At 36.1% G+C, this 19837-nt stretch overlaps 2 protein-coding genes across 2 annotated transcripts; both read left to right on the top strand.

The window, feature by feature from the left end:
- The first annotated feature begins 882 nt into the window (after positions 1-882).
- LOC143304712 (uncharacterized) lies at positions 883-6490 on the top strand. The gene is made up of 4 exons (XM_076627239.1): positions 883-938; positions 1014-1085; positions 1164-1980; positions 5317-6490. The coding sequence occupies exons 2-3, from the start codon at positions 1038-1040 to the stop codon at positions 1575-1577; spliced, it is 462 nt and encodes a 153-aa protein (XP_076483354.1). The 5' UTR covers positions 883-938; positions 1014-1037; the 3' UTR covers positions 1578-1980; positions 5317-6490.
- Positions 6491-10664: 4174 nt separating this feature from the next.
- Positions 10665-18681, top strand: LOC143304713 (uncharacterized). The gene is made up of 4 exons (XM_076627240.1): positions 10665-13154; positions 13230-13301; positions 13380-14177; positions 17507-18681. The coding sequence occupies exons 2-3, from the start codon at positions 13254-13256 to the stop codon at positions 13791-13793; spliced, it is 462 nt and encodes a 153-aa protein (XP_076483355.1). The 5' UTR covers positions 10665-13154; positions 13230-13253; the 3' UTR covers positions 13794-14177; positions 17507-18681.
- Positions 18682-19837: the final 1156 nt, after the last annotated feature.

The following is a 19837-nucleotide window of genomic DNA, read 5'->3' as shown; positions in this document are numbered from 1 at the left end:
TTCAAAATTAATTTTCTTACCTTGAGGAGTAGGTGCTGTCTGGTGCCATTGCCTCAGCCGCTCCGGTGGTCGTCGAAGTTTTGTTGGGTTTATTATTTGAACTCGAATATAGTTTACTATCAACTCTTACTTTATTTATCTATTTTAATACAGACTGAGCAATTCACTTAGCTGGATTAATACCGCAATTACAATGCGCGTTTGTGTTTAAACGATGAAATGAGGACTTCAAAGATAAAATTTTCTTTTTACTTAGTCGCGACTCTCTTTTCTTGACCGAAAAAATTAAGACCCCGAAACGCAAAATACTATACAAAATTTCTAAACGCAGTGACGAGCGCAATAACGAACGTAGTAATAAATTAATAATGGGCCGTAATAACAAACGATCACAAGAATTATGAACAAACTAATGAGCGAAGAATAATGAGCCGTAAGGAATGAACACTATAAAAAATGAACGAACGCAAATTATAAGAAGAATGGACACTATAATAATGAACAAAGAATAATGAACCGTAATAAGAATGTTCACCAGAATAATAATGAGCGCTGCGCTATGTTGCTACGCTTATTTATAATGCCATCCCCCACGGGGTGGTGGTCCACTGGGGGTACGCTTCCGTGGGAATCGGGATGTTGCAGTTTGGGCTTCTTGGAATCGTACGTGACAAAATGCAAATTCCATATTTCGACTTAGTTTTTATCAGTCCTGTGTTCCGCTGAGCTAGCGTCTAGGAGATTTGAAGCATTCCACGCTGATCTAGTCCTTTCCACGAGAAACTTCCACGTGCTGTACCGTGGGAATTACCGGTGTTCTTCGGCGCGTGGAAGGGCTGGTGGCTGCAGCATCATTATCATTTCAATGTTTACTGGGTAAACACACGCAACTCCGCTGCTCTCCCATAACAAGGACCTCCTCCTTCGAGTTGTTTTGCGTAAGTTTGGATGTTCGCATATTAAGGTTGTTTTTGTGATTTTGATTGTTTTTTCCTTTTTTGCTATTTCCCTAGGCTTCGGTGATCGACGTTCGAACAATGTTTGCGGAGTCGTTTCCATCAGAGGTTCCTTTCCAGACTTCCCTGGTACGTATTTAGTCTTGTTCTTAGTCCGCTTGATTCGTCCTGTTTCGTTTTATTTAAAATATACCGTGTTGTTCTCAGCCCAAGCGAAAGAGGGATTCCGAAGAACCCATGGGCGACTCGGGAGGACCAATCAAACGCATGCGGCCCTGTGATAAACCACGAGTATCAGAGTGGTTGGAGGAACTATTCAACATTGGTGCCGAGGCCGTGTCGAAATTGGGCTTTGACGATTTGGTTACTTTCGACGAGAATTTCTTCGATGCAGAGACCGTCTTATTGGAGAGGGAACCCCCTCTGGTTGAAATCGTTGATACCGATCGTTGCGTGAAAGTTCGTTTTGCGAATGAAATTCCCGAAGAGGTTTTGGAGGCACATCTTCGTCACCATGCTTCTGGGAGAAAGGGAATTTCCCCTGTTGTGCGCTATTGGTGTAGGCGTGAGTTCAGCGAACTTTATCCCGGAGCTCCTTGCTTCGATTTTGATTTAGTGTAGCTGCTTCAATTTCGTTGGTTCGCTGTTTGATGTTCCTTATTATTATTAATTTTTTGATGTATTTTGTTTTGTGTTCAATATATATATATATATATATATATATATATTTTGAATGTGATAGTGTTAGGTTATCTATTTTACGTTTGTTATTTTTTTCAATTTTATATTTCCCCCCTTTTAATTAATTATATATATATATATTTTTTTTTACATTTGTAGTTGCGCATAGAATTTATTAAAGAAAAGTGTTAACAATGTGTTTTCATGATTTGTTTCTCGCGCCTGACTTTCATTAATCCCTAATATTCCTATCGCCATGACGCGTGTAAATCCAACATGGCTGCTCATAAATGTCATCAGTAAAGTTTTTAGTGACGGGTCTTTAGTTTTGTTTGATATCGAAGTAATTTTTCGTCTGTCGCTCGTTTTTCCTTATTCTACCGCAATTAGAACATTTATTTATTAATATTGTTTTAAAGTGACAATAGTATAATATGTATATATATATATATATGTTTATGTTGTGTGTCACTTCAATATGGCTAATGTTTTATAATTCTTCGATTGCGTTATTTATTGTTTTGAGTAGTTTATTTTATAGAGTATTCGATAATATAAAACATATGCACTCACACATACATATATATATATATATATATATATATATATATATACACGTATTTATATGTATATTTCTCTCGTTCATGTAGTGTTCGTACGAAATGAAATGTTAATTATTTATTTTATATTAATTTCTTTTAATAAGATAGAACACGCACACGCACACGTATATATGTATATATTTCTGGCAAAGTGATTTTCATTTAGATTCTTTTGTGATATAGTGTTGTGTATTTGAGGTTATGTGTCAATCATTTGATTTCATATATACATATATATTTTGTATTGTGACAACATAGTATTGAAGGTTTTGTTTCTAGATTATTGTGCGTTTTATGTGTGTTTACATATTTGTGCTTGATGACAGAATTTCTGTAAGCAATTCCTCAAGTCGTTGCGGTGTTAATTATTTTGAGCGTTTGGCCTGTCGACAAGTTGTCGCTTGGTCCCAAGTGTTGCGTTGTGTGTTCTATTTCTTTTGTAGATTATTAATAGTGGTTTTAGTTTAGAAAATAGATTATTTATATGTTTATATAGAGACATGCATGTTTCATAATGTAGTTCTTATTTTATAATGCTTTACCGGCATGTAGGCTAGTTTTAAGTATGTATTTCAGATTGTAGAATGCACATAGATTAGTAGTAGTTTAGAATATAGATTTTTATATGTTTATATAGAGACATGCATGTTTCGTAGCGTAGTTCTTATTTTATAACTCTTTACCGGAACGTAGGCTAGTTTTAAGTATGTTTCTGTTTAATAGAATGCGCACACATATATATATGTTTCTGACAATGTAACTTTTATTTCTTTAATAATGCAATATTGTATGTTTTATGTATTTGTTAGACTATTAGTTTTTAACTTCGTATATACTTATATTTCATAAATTGATAATATTGTATTTGTTGCATAGTATTATAAGCACTAACACTAATATTTACTAGTTTATTACATATCTAGCATATATGTTTATACTTATATGTAACTCTCCAAGTTGATTGATTAAAATATATTTATATATACATGTATTTCTGGCGCTTCAATTATTTCCCTTTTTGTAGTTATTCTTATTTCCTGGTTTATTTGTTTGGTTCGTAACTCGTTCAATCCGTTAGCTGGTTTTATTTATTTTATTTTATACTGGTTGGATTTATTAGTCGCCCTCGCTTTGTTAATCCTTCCTTTAGTTTCGTAGCGCCGTGTGTTCGTTTGTGCATTCAAATCTTTATTCGCGCGTTTTGTATAGAATAGTTTTCTTGTTCTTGTTACGGCGCGTGCGGAGCGCGGGACGTGACACCCCCGCCCTTGGAGTTCAAATTTCCAAAGGAAATTTGACTGATGGTGTCTCTGAGTTCGCTCAAGGCGGACGTAGATGGCGTTGGTTGTTAAGTGACTACCGGTGTTATCGATATCCCTCGAGGTTGTGCTGTTTGATCATCGATATTTCGTTTTCTTTTGAGGTATAGTAGCAGGTGGGTAACTGAGCCGCATATTGCTCCTAATAGGGCGATTCCACATCCGTAAGTTTCACGTAACTGGTATCCGTGTATGGCTATATCTATTATCGTCTTGATTAGTTTAAATATTACAAGTATTCCAAATATTGCTGCACTGACAGTTCCAAATTCCATAAAACCAATCCATAAGCTTGATACGGTATTTTTTGCTATTGTCGTTAATGTGTTTTCGTCCATCATTCCCAGGATGTTTACTGTTCCAGGGACGATTGTTTTTCCTGTTGCTCCTCTGGCCAATGTGTTCAAAACTGCAGATTTTTCTGCCGGGAACATGACGTGGTCCCGTAGTGCATCGAGGTCTGTTTGGGTATATATTCCGCTCGTGGCCAACGACGATGGTGCTGAATATTGCCACGTTTGGCGTACGTCCGGGCGGAGTTCCTGTGGTGCAATTGTTTCCATGGGTTTTGGTACGAATTTGTGCCAGAGTCCGTCGATATTGTATAGCGTAGGTAGTACCGCGCTACATTCTCTGTGGTTTCCGTGTTGCGTTAGGATGTGTGTTTTTGGCGTTAAAAATGCGGTGCGATTCCCTTGCCAAACGGGTAGCTCCGAGTAGCATTCTGTTGTATGTCGTACTTTTACTTGTACCGGAATGCATTTGACTATGTGGACTGCTTCTCCTGCGATCAGGGCCATGTGTCCTGGGGTTTTGGATATGGTATATGCAAATTCATCGGGCAGTAAGATTGCTAAGCTTAAAGCATTTTCTATTAGTTTCTTCTGTGTGGTACATCTTTGTGTCAGTATATCATGGTACAATGTTGTCATTTGTCGTTTAATATGTTTCTCTACGTAAATGAATTTTGAGTTGACGTATGCGAATATGTCCAAGTTTTCGACTGCTGTCTTGCTTTTGGAGATAAACGTATTTTCTCTTGTTGTTTCAACTATTTGGGGTGTTCGGTGGATAGTAGGGTATATCCACACAGTGGCTGTTCTCCGGTTTTAGTCAGTGCAAATGTTACTTCTTGCGTTGTTAGTGCGTAAACTGGTTGTGCTGATTCTCTGTTGGTTTTTATTTCCTGGATCTTTGTAGCAATTCCTTCATATAGCACATCGTACTGATCAAATTTGCATGGTGAGGGTGGTTGTGGTTGCCAATAAGTGTATCCGTCTTCAGCGTCTAGACAGTTTCCTTCGCTAAAGGTACATACTGTTCCTGATTTCAGTAGAATTTTGTTCGCCTCGATCCGTACTGGCACAACTGCTGATTTTAAACTTATCCTTACTGTTGCTTGTACGACGACCTTTTCCCAGCTCCCGTATGGGTCTACATACTGTGTTCCCTGGCAGCTGTTGTCGTCTGTTAGCTTGCCGGCTAGGACAAGCGACCTTGTTTCTGTTGCATTATCTTTTAGGCCAACTATAAGGTTTTGTGGTCCGAGTGAAAACGTGCCGTCTTGGTGCATCCTTGCACATTGTTGGTCGGTTGTTTCATGGAGGTATTCGGCGAATCCGTTATGCACTGCCGACGTGTGAGAGTGCATGCCACAGTAATATACAATTCGAGTTATTTGCACCTTGCATTGCCTTACGTTGGTAAATTCAAATTCTGAGAGTTGAAGTAGTTGTATATAAATATCTTGGGTTTCAGTCATTGTAGGCTGTATGCTGCAGTCCCCGATGGAGTTTAGAGAGATAGTGGTAACGTTGAGGTGGTTGCCATTGCAGTCATATCCTACCAGGCCGTATGCTATTTTGATGAGGATAAGTACGATGACCAGGCGATTCATCTTCCTATTAACAATTTATTAAATTGTTTCTTACTCTCGAGTTTATTAGAAATAAGAATAATCTTTTATTATTATTAATATATATAAAAAAAAATTTATATTTATATGTTTTTTTTTTTTTTTTTGTTAAAACTTATTATCGGTGAAAATAAATACCATGAATGTTACCTGGGTTATAATTATATACGTATATGCATACGTATTGGTAAGTAATATAGATGAGATTTGTTTTATCGTTATAAATATATAAGTATATATTATCTATAGGAATAGATATTACAATTATAGCTTGTCTTTGAATATATATATATGTGCGTGTAATGGTAAATATGACGACTTATTTTACGAGTCACTCGGATTATCAATGGAAGTGAGTGTCATAGATATCGCCTACTTTACAACATGCGTGCATATATATATTGGTAAACATAAGTGAAAATTATATGCATAATTATAAATGTCGTTTGTTTAGGTGGATAGCATCAGTATTTGGTCTTGTGCGTAGCATACAAGTACTTTATAGTTCTACGGCGCGGATTGCTATTCCTTGAACTAAAAAGTTTCTTTCAAGGTGAGTTAGATTAGTGTAAACGATCATGCATTGGAGACATGATATAGCGGGTTGTAGGTCCGCTAGGTTTATATCACACATACGACAGTATGATATTCGTGTTCTTGCAGATACTCCGCATATGAAATGAGTGGGTGGGTCGTCACATAGGTCCTGGTGGTCTGGATCTAAGTTATCGAAACAGTCTTGACAAAGATGACCGTTATCTAAATGGTAGACAGAACGTATCAACCGAACACAGAGGCAAGACTGAACATCCTCCGTCGCTTCCAGATCGAATGCGGGTACGGGCCCGTCTGAGTCCTCTATGTTAGGGTTGATGAACTCGCCACCTGTTCTGGACATACATATGAAAACAGTTAATATATATATTTTATAATTTTTTATAAGTTTTGTTCGGACCTATCCCTTTGTACAAATACTGTATCCCTGTATGTGGTATAATATATAATATGTTATGGTTATGTTAGTTGTTGTTTATTATATATATTTTCCTTATCTCTCTCTTTTTTTTTCTTTTTTTTTATTATTTCTTTTTTGTGTTCAGTACCTAGCATTGCTATTATAATGCTGTATTACATTGTATTGGCTATTATTTGTGTTGGGGTGCGTATGTGTGGGGTGCGTGCGACGAATTTTCAACATGGTCGCTTGCGTGTATCGTTTGTTTAATGTCAACAGTAGCGTGTTGTTGAAATAGTTAATTTGTTAATCATTATAGTTTATTTTGTAGTGTTTCTGTAATATTGTTTGTGTTTCATGATATTGTGTGTGTCAATACCGTGTGCTACCTTAATGCGATAGCATAGATTGTGTTGTTTTCGAATTTCGATAGTCATTGTTTTGATTATACGTGACTCGCATTTATATAAATCTTGTTTAATTTAGTTAATGTTTTTTTTCTTTTTTTTTGTGTATTGTGTTACCAGATATTTTGTGTAACGTAACTTTATTCCTTTGCACCGAGTTCAGTCATGTTGTTAATATTTAGTTAGTCTATCTTGATTAATTTCTAACCTATTCCTGTGTTTATTAACCTTTCTTATTTTCCCTATTAATTTATTATTGCATGTACTTGCTATTTGCTATTATTTTGTGTATGATATGAGTTAGTTCCCTTATTAGTGATTAAAACCTACTTGTTAGATTAACATTGTCTGTAATTCTTCAGATTCTACTCTTCCGATGCTGCATCACTTACCTAGATCATTCCCACAACATCACCTGATTCTTCGATATGCCTTGGATACTTACTACGGTTGTCTTCAATCGTCTTATATCTGTGGCCATAAAGGTACTGTTTAGTTTATTTAGTTTAATATGTGTATAATGCATTGTGTGTGCGACCGCTATTGTGTATTACAAAATCCACTTCTACATGTTAGATATAATAATATAACAATACTACGTAGATTAATACATAATAAGATATCCTTTTACTTTCAATTAATCTATCTTAATTATTTTCTAACCACTTTCTACACTTATCAGCTATTTTATTTCTTCTTGTTAATCTGCGACATTCATGCATGTACACTTCCTTGTATGGTGATTAATTGTTCACGAGGTAAGTTGCACTTCCACTGTTTTAGTTATTCGTTGAACTAACACGTTTTACATTCAAACAGTAATCGGAGCATTTGTAATAAACTTCTTTTTCTTTTCAGGTTTCCGCCATCTGTGTTGTTCGACGAACAGTGCCATGCTTCCATAGTATTGTTATAACATTTAGTACTGTTGTATTTTGCATTAAGGCAGTTGAAGTTATTTTTCAGCTGGCTGTTGTACATGGTGTTTCGCAAACCGAGATCCATAACCTATTTTGCACGTAAACCTTCTCGTATGATGATTACTTGTTCACAAGGTAACTTTCACTTTCAATTTTAATTCAACTTTTAATTTTTATTGAATCAACACGTTGTATATTCAAACAATAATTGGAGTACACCTGATAATTTTCCTTTTTTTTCTTTTAGGTTTTCGCTATCTGTATTATTCGACGAACAATGTCACACTTCCTTTTGATTTATCCATAATATAGTTATAACACTTAGTAACCTTGTATTTTGTACTGAGACAATTGAGACTAATTTATTCACTTATTTTAGGTAGCTGTCATACATTATGTTCCGCGAACAACGATCCATAACCTATACTTACACGTACACTTTCTTGTTTGTTGATCACTTGTTCGCAAGGTAACTTTCACTTTCACTCTTTTAATTATTTATTGAATCAACACGTTTTATATTCAAACAATAATTAGAGTACATATAATAATTTTTCCTTTTCTCTTTTAGGTGTTCGATATCTGTATTATTCGACGAACAGCACTACAACATACACTACTGCACTACGTTGCCCACTGAAATCACTTTATTCATTGCTTATTTCGGTTATGCGCTAGTTTTAGCTTGTTTAAGTGCACTGTTCGCGGAATCCCTTTTACTTCAATCTTGACGTTCTGGTTCTGCAAGATTTCTAGCACCTTGTATGGTCCAGTATATTGATCGGAGAATTTTCCTTTACTAGGTTCTTTTAGTAGATATATCGAATCTCCTGTTTTAAAATCTTGAGGGTTAATTCGTCGATCGTTAGTCTTAGTTTGGATTTTATCAAATTTTCTCTTGCCATTCGTTGTACAGTGTTAATTTTATTGAACAGATCTTCGAGATATTCTGCGCATGTTGGTTCCGTGTTCTCTTCGATTGTTACTTCACCAATAGGTTCTCTGGCTAGATGTCCGAAACTAATTTGTGCGGGGAGAATTTCGTTCCTTTCCTTCATTTTAGTTTTTATTTTACGCCAAGACACAGGTTTACTGACATTGATCCAATTATCCAATTGCTTGCTAATAGCATTTAAGATACAAATTTTTGAGAGTGCCGCAGCCATATTAACCCAAAAATATTTTGTATATAGTATAGTGTGATACCATCCATATTTTCCTGGGGGAATCATAAGATCAGCACTACTTACTATGTTACCTACGTCAAATATTAGATGTAGTAACCAATAAAGTATTTTTAATCCAATTATAATCCAATGGCTAGCATATTTATGCAAGTTTTTATATATATCTTCGACTGGTGATTCCCTGTTTTCTCCCTTTTGATTTCTTTGAGCTCGTTGAACTTGCGTTTCTTCAGCTTGAAAATGTTTAGAATCCTTTTCCTTAGTTACCCTTGTTTCTTCTTCATTTATTTTATTCGCAGCACCTTTATTTTTCTCTACCTTTTCAGGATGAATAGTTTTACTGGAAGTGCTTATTATAATTAAATTATTATTTATTTGTATGGAACGTTTAGGAATATTTTTGGTAGATTTGGAATTATTCTTTGAATTTTTATTACAAACCTTTTTGCTCATAGATTCTGTTTTGGATTTAGGGATAGCTATATTTTTATTTTCTATAGTGTGATCTTCCTTGCAATTTAATGATTTGGCTTTGAGTTCGATAAAGTTTCCTTCTGATGGTTTTATAGAAGTTTTTGAGAGAGATGCACTCGCTATCTCTTTTCCTATTATGGTTGAAACATTCACGAAATTCGTGGAGTCTTGCTTTTGTATCTTTGCCAAGTTGAACGTGGAGAGGCGATTTGCACTTCCCAGCGGGTCCAATATCTCTGTGAAGTTAGGCAGTGGATAAGCATTGCCTGTCGTCTCGTCGTTCAATTTCCTAGTTTCTGCTTTGTCTGAAAGTTCTTTGGCACTAATATTATTTATCTTGTTTGGTAACTCAGAAAATTTCTCACTCATGATCCTGTCTATGGCACCGTGCGTCCTTTTATTATTTAACGTGACATTATCCCTTATCACAGCAACGGAATGGTGTTTGCATTGAAAAGTTGATTGGTTGAAATGATCAGCATCTCTCTTTTGATTTAGATCTCTATCGAGGTATTTATTTATGCGTTTTTCTTCCCAAGTTATTGCTCTTGTTTCTTTCCTGACATTTTCTTCTATTCCCGGGTTGTTTAGATGTTTCTGCGACGGCGGTACAAATCTCCAGTCCTGGCGGATGTTTACAGTATAGATACTATTGTATGGTGGATGAGCGTTGTTTTGGTTATAATTATCCGAAGGTGTCGGACGTTGGTATCGAATTCTATTGTTCACTTGTTTTAATTCTCGTGTTGCTTTCACGGCTTAGCGGTACGCATCGTCCAAGGATTGGTATCCTGCTATCTTTACTCGTAAATACACCTCGTTTGGGAGCCCCTTAACGAAAGCTTCCCTCGTGTCTCGATCTATCCTATCTTGAAATACGGTGCCGTACTCGTACCTTTCCCCGTTCATTATCGCCAGCCTGAGATCTTTGACGCGTTCTATGTAGTCCAAAATATCTTCTCCCGGTCGTTGAAATATTGTAGCTAATTCCCCTTTATATTCGTTAACCGTTTTTCCCGGACCGAACATATCTTTTAATTTATTCCCGAAATCGTTTAAACTTATTACTTCTGTGTCTTCTACGGCGAGAAACGCGTGTCCGCGAAGCTTATTCGTTAATAATTTTACTAACTGAGATTCTTGATGCCTAGGAACCATGTTTCGTGCACGCTCGCATGCTCTTAAAAATCGAAATACCGAGGGTCGATGTCCGTCGAACACTGGTACTGTCTCTATTGCATCTTTTAACTTAATTGATTGGGGATTAACTTCTATCGGTATTGTCGCTTGGGAAATTATCGGCGATGATACGGGTGTCTTGATTTCCTTTTTTATTTTCAGTGAACGCACATCGTCTTGTAATTTATTCATTGTTGTACCCATGTCGCGAAAATTCGCATCCCATGCTTTAAGTTTTTCCGATAACATCAAGATCATGCCTTTGTCCAACGATTCTAATTTAGTCGACATTATTTCTTAGGTATATATTTTATCGATAATCGTGACAACTTTAATCCCTTGTGGAGCGAATCGAACCGTTTAAACCAACTTTAATCCTCCGTAGAGCGTATCCCACCGCTGCCACCAAAAATTTATTACTTTACTCTGTTACGTATCTATTTGTTTAAATCGATCAAATCTAAAGTTAAATTTTACTGAAAAATTTTTTTTTATAGTTTGAGTTTTGAATTTAATCGGAAGGGAAATAAATTGAAATGATATTATTGTGTATTTAATACTGATTTAGATTTCTAATTAATACGGTAGTTGCTGCCACCAGAAATAGTCTAAGGACTATTTCAAAATATTTTATTTTTATTATTTTCTTTTACGCTTAATGGGTAGCGTTAACTGACGCTTAATGCAACTGGTAAACGAATTCCACTTTTCGGCTAACCTGCTATGCGCAGGGATACTAGCACGGGAGAGGATTAAAGCTGGGTAGAATAAATATTTTTCCTCGTTGAACGGATTTTTATTTGAATGTAAAATGGCTTAGGTTATTATATATATATTTTATTAGCTAGATAATATATATTTTAGCGTTGCTGGATTGGATAGGAATGTGAGATTTTTCGTTGTTTTATATAAATTTATTTTTACGTTTGACTTCTTCTTCTCTTTTAATTTCGCTGTAGTAGTTTGCCGTTAGGACCGAAACTCAATTCATTTACTACGATGGATTCTGTCACCACGATTTTCTTGCCTTTTGAGTTTAATAATCGAGGATGATTCTAACGATCCTCTCTGTGTGGGACTCGTGTGATTTCGCAAGCCTTGCCCAAAGACGGGTAATATTTTACCAACAGTGGGAGGAGGAATGCGAAGATCGATGGGTGTTTTCGATAAGCGAAAACACCGTTTGCACAAGCCAACACAGCGAACGATCCTTTGGTTAAATTCTCGAAGGGAAATTGTTCTGTTATATCTCTCTTACAATCGCATGCAATGATGGCAAGAATATCAGTTAATAGCAATGCCGGTATTGTTCTTAATTTTCGATTGACCCCGACGATGTATTTAATAGTCCTTTCTGTGCGGGTCTTGTGTGATTTCGCAAGCCTTGCCCAAAGGCGGGTAATATTTTACCAACAATGGGAGGAGGAATGCGAAGATCAGTGGATGTTTCAGTAGTTGAAAACACCGTTCGCACAAGCCGACACAGCGGACAACTCTTTTGTTAAAAGTTTAAACAATGATTCTATCTTCAAAACCGTTCACGAAAATAAAACGAAATCGATGATAGGAAGTTCTAATTCAATTCTCGAGGGCAACGAGATTACCAGAGAAGAAGGAAATTTTCAAAATTAATTTTCTTACCTTGAGGAGTAGGTGCTGTCTGGTGCCATTGCCTCAGCCGCTCCGGTGGTCGTCGAAGTTTTGTTGGGTTTATTATTTGAACTCGAATATAGTTTACTATCAACTCTTACTTTATTTATCTATTTTAATACAGACTGAGCAATTCACTTAGCTGGATTAATACCGCAATTACAATGCGCGTTTGTGTTTAAACGATGAAATGAGGACTTCAAAGATAAAATTTTCTTTTTACTTAGTCGCGACTCTCTTTTCTTGACCGAAAAAATTAAGACCCCGAAACGCAAATTACTATACAAAATTTCTAAACGCAGTGACGAGCGCAATAACGAACGTAGTAATAAATTAATAATGGGCCGTAATAACAAACGATCACAAGAATTATGAACAAACTAATGAGCGAAGAATAATGAGCCGTAAGGAATGAACACTATAAAAAATGAACGAACGCAAATTATAAGAAGAATGGACACTATAATAATGAACAAAGAATAATGAACCGTAATAAGAATGTTCACCAGAATAATAATGAGCGCTGCGCTATGTTGCTACGCTTATTTATAATGCCATCCCCCACGGGGTGGTGGTCCACTGGGGGTACGCTTCCGTGGGAATCGGGATGTTGCAGTTTGGGCTTCTTGGAATCGTACGTGACAAAATGCAAATTCCATATTTCGACTTAGTTTTTATCAGTCCTGTGTTCCGCTGAGCTAGCGTCTAGGAGATTTGAAGCATTCCACGCTGATCTAGTCCTTTCCACGAGAAACTTCCACGTGCTGTACCGTGGGAATTACCGGTGTTCTTCGGCGCGTGGAAGGGCTGGTGGCTGCAGCATCATTATCATTTCAATGTTTACTGGGTAAACACACGCAACTCCGCTGCTCTCCCATAACAAGGACCTCCTCCTTCGAGTTGTTTTGCGTAAGTTTGGATGTTTGCATATTAAGGTTGTTTTTGTGATTTTGATTGTTTTTTCCTTTTTTGCTATTTCCCTAGGCTTCGGTGATCGACGTTCGAACAATGTTTGCGGAGTCGTTTCCATCAGAGGTTCCTTTCCAGACTTCCCTGGTACGTATTTAGTCTTGTTCTTAGTCCGCTTGATTCGTCCTGTTTCGTTTTATTTAAAATATACCGTGTTGTTCTCAGCCCAAGCGAAAGAGGGATTCCGAAGAACCCATGGGCGACTCGGGAGGACCAATCAAACGCATGCGGCCCTGTGATAAACCACGAGTATCAGAGTGGTTGGAGGAACTATTCAACATTGGTGCCGAGGCCGTGTCGAAATTGGGCTTTGACGATTTGGTTACTTTCGACGAGAATTTCTTCGATGCAGAGACCGTCTTATTGGAGAGGGAACCCCCTCTGGTTGAAATCGTTGATACCGATCGTTGCGTGAAAGTTCGTTTTGCGAATGAAATTCCCGAAGAGGTTTTGGAGGCACATCTTCGTCACCATGCTTCTGGGAGAAAGGGAATTTCCCCTGTTGTGCGCTATTGGTGTAGGCGTGAGTTCAGCGAACTTTATCCCGGAGCTCCTTGCTTCGATTTTGATTTAGTATAGCTGCTTCAATTTCGTTGGTTCGCTGTTTGATGTTCCTTATTATTATTAATTTTTTGATGTATTTTGTTTTGTGTTCAATATATATATATTTTGAATGTGATAGTGTTAGGTTATCTATTTTACGTTTGTTATTTTTTTCAATTTTATATTTCCCCCCTTTTAATTAATTATATATATATATTTTTTTTTTACATTTGTAGTTGCGCATAGAATTTATTAAAGAAAAGTGTTAACAATGTGTTTTCATGATTTGTTTCTCGCGCCTGACTTTCATTAATCCCTAATATTCCTATCGCCATGACGCGTGTAAATCCAACATGGCTGCTCATAAATGTCATCAGTAAAGTTTTTAGTGACGGGTCTTTAGTTTTGTTTGATATCGAAGTAATTTTTCGTCTGTCGCTCGTTTTTCCTTATTCTACCGCAATTAGAACATTTATTTATTAATATTGTTTTAAAGTGACAATAGTATAATATGTATATATATATATATATATGTTTATGTTGTGTGTCACTTCAATATGGCTAATGTTTTATAATTCTTCGATTGCGTTATTTATTGTTTTGAGTAGTTTATTTTATAGAGTATTCGATAATATAAAACATATGCACTCACACATACATATATATATATATATATATATATATACACGTATTTATATGTATATTTCTCTCGTTCATGTAGTGTTCGTACGAAATGAAATGTTAATTATTTATTTTATATTAATTTCTTTTAATAAGATAGAACACGCACACGCACACGTATATATGTATATATTTCTGGCAAAGTGATTTTCATTTAGATTCTTTTGTGATATAGTGTTGTGTATTTGAGGTTATGTGTCAATCATTTGATTTCATATATACATATATATTTTGTATTGTGACAACATAGTATTGAAGATTTTGTTTCTAGATTATTGTGCGTTTTATGTGTGTTTACATATTTGTGCTTGATGACAGAATTTCTGTAAGCAATTCCTCAAGTCGTTGCGGTGTTAATTATTTTGAGCGTTTGGCCTGTCGACAAGTTGTCGCTTGGTCCCAAGTGTTGCGTTGTGTGTTCTATTTCTTTTGTAGATTATTAATAGTGGTTTTAGTTTAGAAAATAGATTATTTATATGTTTATATAGAGACATGCATGTTTCATAATATAGTTCTTATTTTATAATGCTTTACCGGCATGTAGGCTAGTTTTAAGTATGTATTTCAGATTGTAGAATGCACATAGATTAGTAGTAGTTTAGAATATAGATTTTTATATGTTTATATAGAGACATGCATGTTTCGTAGCGTAGTTCTTATTTTATAACTCTTTACCGGAACGTAGGCTAGTTTTAAGTATGTTTCTGTTTAATAGAATGCGCACACATATATATATGTTTCTGACAATGTAACTTTTATTTCTTTAATAATGCAATATTGTATGTTTTATGTATTCGTTAGACTATTAGTTTTTAACTTCGTATATACTTATATTTCATAAATTGATAATATTGTATTTGTTGCATAGTATTATAAGCACTAACACTAATATTTACTAGTTTATTACATATCTAGCATATATGTTTATACTTATATGTAACTCTCCAAGTTGATTGATTAAAATATATTTATATATACATGTATTTCTGGCGCTTCAATTATTTCCCTTTTTGTAGTTATTCTTATTTCCTGGTTTATTTGTTTGGTTCGTAACTCGTTCAATCCGTTAGCTGGTTTTATTTATTTTATTTTATACTGGTTGGATTTATTAGTCGCCCTCGCTTTGTTAATCCTTCCTTTAGTTTCGTAGCGCCGTGTGTTCGTTTGTGCATTCAAATCTTTATTCGCGTGTTTTGTATAGAATGGTTTTCTTGTTCTTGTTACGGCGCGTGCGGAGCGCGGGACGTGACATCCCCGCCCTTGGAGTTCAAATTTCCAAAGGAAATTTGACTGATGGTATCTCTGAGTTCGCTCAAGGCGGACGTAGATGTCGTTGGTAGTTGAGTGACTACCGGTGTTATCGATATCCCTTGAGGCTGTGCTGTTTGATCATCGATATTTCGTCTTCTTTTGAGGTATAGTAGCGGGTGGGTGACTGAGCCGCATATTGCTCCTAATATGGCGATTCACATTCGTAAGTTTCACGTAACTGGTATCCGTGTGCGGCTATATCTATTATCGTTTTGATTAGTTTAAATATTGCGAGTATTCCAAATATTGCTGCACTGACAGTTCCAAATTCCACAAAACCAATCCATAAGCTTGATACGGTATTTTTTGCTATTGTCGTTAATGTGTTTTCGTCCATCATTCCCAGGATGTTTACTGTTCCAGGGACGATTGTTTTTCCTGTTGCTCCTCTGGCCAATGTGTTCAAAACTGCAGATTTTTCTGCCGGGAACATGACGTGGTCCCGTAGTGCATCGAGGTCTTTTTGGGTATATATTCCGCTCGTGGCCAACGACGATGGTGCTGAATATTGCCACGTTTGGCGTACGTCCGGGCGGAGTTCCTGTGGTGCAATTGTTTCCATGGGTTTTGGTACGAATTTGTGCCAGAGTCCGTCGATATTGTATAGCGTAGGTAGTACCGCGCTACATTCTCTGTGGTTTCCGTGTTGCGTTAGGATGTGTGTTTTTGGCGTTAAAAATGCGGTGCGATTCCCTTGCCAAACGGGTAGCTCCGAGTAGCATTCTGTTGTATGTCGTACTTTTACTTGTACCGGAATGAATTTGACTATGTGGACTGCTTCTCCTGCGATCAGGGCCATGTGTCCTGGGGTTTTGGATATGGTATATGCAAATTCATCGGGCAGTAAGATTGCTAAGCTTAAAGCATTTTCTATTAGTTTCTTCTGTGTGGTACATCTTTGTGTCAGTATATCATGGTACAATGTTGTCATTTGTCGTTTAATATGTTTCTCTACGTAAATGAATTTTGAGTTGACGTATGCGAATATGTCCAAGTTTTCGACTGCTGTCTTGCTTTTGGAGATAAACGTATTTTCTCTTGTTGTTTCAACTATTTGGGGTGTTCGGTGGATAGTAGGGTATATCCACACAGTGGCTGTTCTCCGGTTTTAGTCAGTGCAAATGTTACTTCTTGCGTTGTTAGTGCGTAAACTGGTTGTGCTGATTCTCTGTTGGTTTTTATTTCCTGGATCTTTGTAGCAATTCCTTCATATAGCACATCGTACTGATCAAATTTGCATGGTGAGGGTGGTTGTGGTTGCCAATAAGTGTATCCGTCTTCAGCGTCTAGACAGTTTCCTTCGCTAAAGGTACATACTGTTCCTGATTTCAGTAGAATTTTGTTCGCCTCGATCCGTACTGGCACAACTGCTGATTTTAAACTTATCCTTACTGTTGCTTGTACGACGACCTTTTCCCAGCTCCCGTATGGGTCTACATACTGTGTTCCCTGGCAGCTGTTGTCGTCTGTTAGCTTGCCGGCTAGGACAAGCGACCTTGTTTCTGTTGCATTATCTTTTAGGCCAACTATAAGGTTTTGTGGTCCGAGTGAAAACGTGCCGTCTTGGTGCATCCTTGCACATTGTTGGTCGGTTGTTTCATGGAGGTATTCGGCGAATCCGTTATGCACTGCCGACGTGTGAGAGTGCATGCCACAGTAATATACAATTCGAGTTATTTGCACCTTGCATTGCCTTACGTTGGTAAATTCAAATTCTGAGAGTTGAAGTAGTTGTATATAAATATCTTGGGTTTCAGTCATTGTAGGCTGTATGCTGCAGTCCCCGATGGAGTTTAGAGAGATAGTGGTAACGTTGAGGTGGTTGCCATTGCAGTCATATCCTACCAGGCCGTATGCTATTTTGATGAGGATAAGTACGATGACCAGGCGATTCATCTTCCTATTAACAATTTATTAAATTGTTTCTTACTCTCGAGTTTATTAGAAATAAGAATAATCTTTTATTATTATTAATATATATAAAAAAAAATTTATATTTATATGTTTTTTTTTTTTTTTTTTGTTAAAACTTATTATCGGTGAAAATAAATACCATGAATGTTACCTGGGTTATAATTATATACGTATATGCATACGTATTGGTAAGTAATATAGATGAGATTTGTTTTATCGTTATAAATATATAAGTATATATTATCTATAGGAATAGATATTACAATTATAGCTTGTCTTTGAATATATATATATGTGCGTGTAATGGTAAATATGACGACTTATTTTACGAGTCACTCGGATTATCAATGGAAGTGAGTGTCATAGATATCGCCTACTTTACAACATGCGTGCATATATATATTGGTAAACATAAGTGAAAATTATATGCATAATTATAAATGTCGTTTGTTTAGGTGGATAGCATCAGTATTTGGTCTTGTGCGTAGCATACAAGTACTTTATAGTTCTACGGCGCGGATTGCTATTCCTTGAACTAAAAAGTTTCTTTCAAGGTGAGTTAGATTAGTGTAAACGATCATGCATTGGAGACATGATATAGCGGGTTGTAGGTCCGCTAGGTTTATATCACACATACGACAGTATGATATTCGTGTTCTTGCAGATACTCCGCATATGAAATGAGTGGGTGGGTCGTCACATAGGTCCTGGTGGTCTGGATCTAAGTTATCGAAACAGTCTTGACAAAGATGACCGTTATCTAAATGGTAGACAGAACGTATCAACCGAACACAGAGGCAAGACTGAACATCCTCCGTCGCTTCCAGATCGAATGCGGGTACGGGCCCGTCTGAGTCCTCTATGTTAGGGTTGATGAACTCGCCACCTGTTCTGGACATACATATGAAAACAGTTAATATATATATTTTATAATTTTTTATAAGTTTTGTTCGGACCTATCCCTTTGTACAAATACTGTATCCCTGTATGTGGTATAATATATAATATGTTATGGTTATGTTAGTTGTTGTTTATTATATATATTTTCCTTATCTCTCTCTTTTTTTTTCTTTTTTTTTATTATTTCTTTTTTGTGTTCAGTACCTAGCATTGCTATTATAATGCTGTATTACATTGTATTGGCTATTATTTGTGTTGGGGTGCGTATGTGTGGGGTGCGTGCGACGAATTTTCAACATGGTCGCTTGCGTGTATCGTTTGTTTAATGTCAACAGTAGCGTGTTGTTGAAATAGTTAATTTGTTAATCATTATAGTTTATTTTGTAGTGTTTCTGTAATATTGTTTGTGTTTCATGATATTGTGTGTGTCAATACCGTGTGCTACCTTAATGCGATAGCATAGATTGTGTTGTTTTCGAATTTCGATAGTCATTGTTTTTATTATACGTGACTCGCATTTATATAAATCTTGTTTAATTTAGTTAATGTTTTTTTTCTTTTTTTTTGTGTATTGTGTTACCAGATATTTTGTGTAACGTAACTTTATTCCTTTGCACCGAGTTCAGTCATGTTGTTAATATTTAGTTAGTCTATCTTGATTAATTTCTAACCTATTCCTGTGTTTATTAACCTTTCTTATTTTCCCTATTAATTTATTATTGCATGTACTTGCTATTTGCTATTATTTTGTGTATGATATGAGTTAGTTCCCTTATTAGTGATTAAAACCTACTTGTTAGATTAACATTGTCTGTAATTCTTCAGATTCTACTCTTCCGATGCTGCATCACTTACCTAGATCATTCCCACAACATCACCTGATTCTTCGATATGCCTTGGATACTTACTACGGTTGTCTTCAATCGTCTTATATCTGTGGCCATAAAGGTACTGTTTAGTTTATTTAGTTTAATATGTGTATAATGCATTGTGTGTGCGACCGCTATTGTGTATTACAAAATCCACTTCTACATGTTAGATATAATAATATAACAATACTACGTAGATTAATACATAATAAGATATCCTTTTACTTTCAATTAATCTATCTTAATTATTTTCTAACCACTTTCTACACTTATCAGCTATTTTATTTCTTCTTGTTAATCTGCGACATTCATGCATGTACACTTCCTTGTATGGTGATTAATTGTTCACGAGGTAAGTTGCACTTCCACTGTTTTAGTTATTCGTTGAACTAACACGTTTTACAT

Source organism: Bombus vancouverensis, unplaced genomic scaffold (assembly GCF_051014615.1).
Source record: "Bombus vancouverensis nearcticus unplaced genomic scaffold, iyBomVanc1_principal scaffold0050, whole genome shotgun sequence".
NCBI lineage: Eukaryota > Metazoa > Arthropoda > Insecta > Hymenoptera > Apidae > Bombus > Bombus vancouverensis.
Note: the sequence above shows the minus strand (reverse complement) of the source record. Positions and strands in the feature narration are given on the sequence as shown.

What these genes read in the sequence shown, in the direction of transcription:
- LOC143304712 (XM_076627239.1), top strand. Translation starts at nt 1,038, where the DNA reads ATGTTTGCGGAGTCGTTTCCATCAGAGGTTCCTTTCCAGACTTCCCTG. An exon ending in TTCCTTTCCAGACTTCCCTG is followed by an intron (nt 1,086 to 1,163) that starts GTACGTATTTAG and finishes TGTTGTTCTCAG; the next exon opens with CCCAAGCGAAAGAGGGATTC.
- LOC143304713 (XM_076627240.1), top strand. Translation starts at nt 13,254, where the DNA reads ATGTTTGCGGAGTCGTTTCCATCAGAGGTTCCTTTCCAGACTTCCCTG. An exon ending in TTCCTTTCCAGACTTCCCTG is followed by an intron (nt 13,302 to 13,379) that starts GTACGTATTTAG and finishes TGTTGTTCTCAG; the next exon opens with CCCAAGCGAAAGAGGGATTC.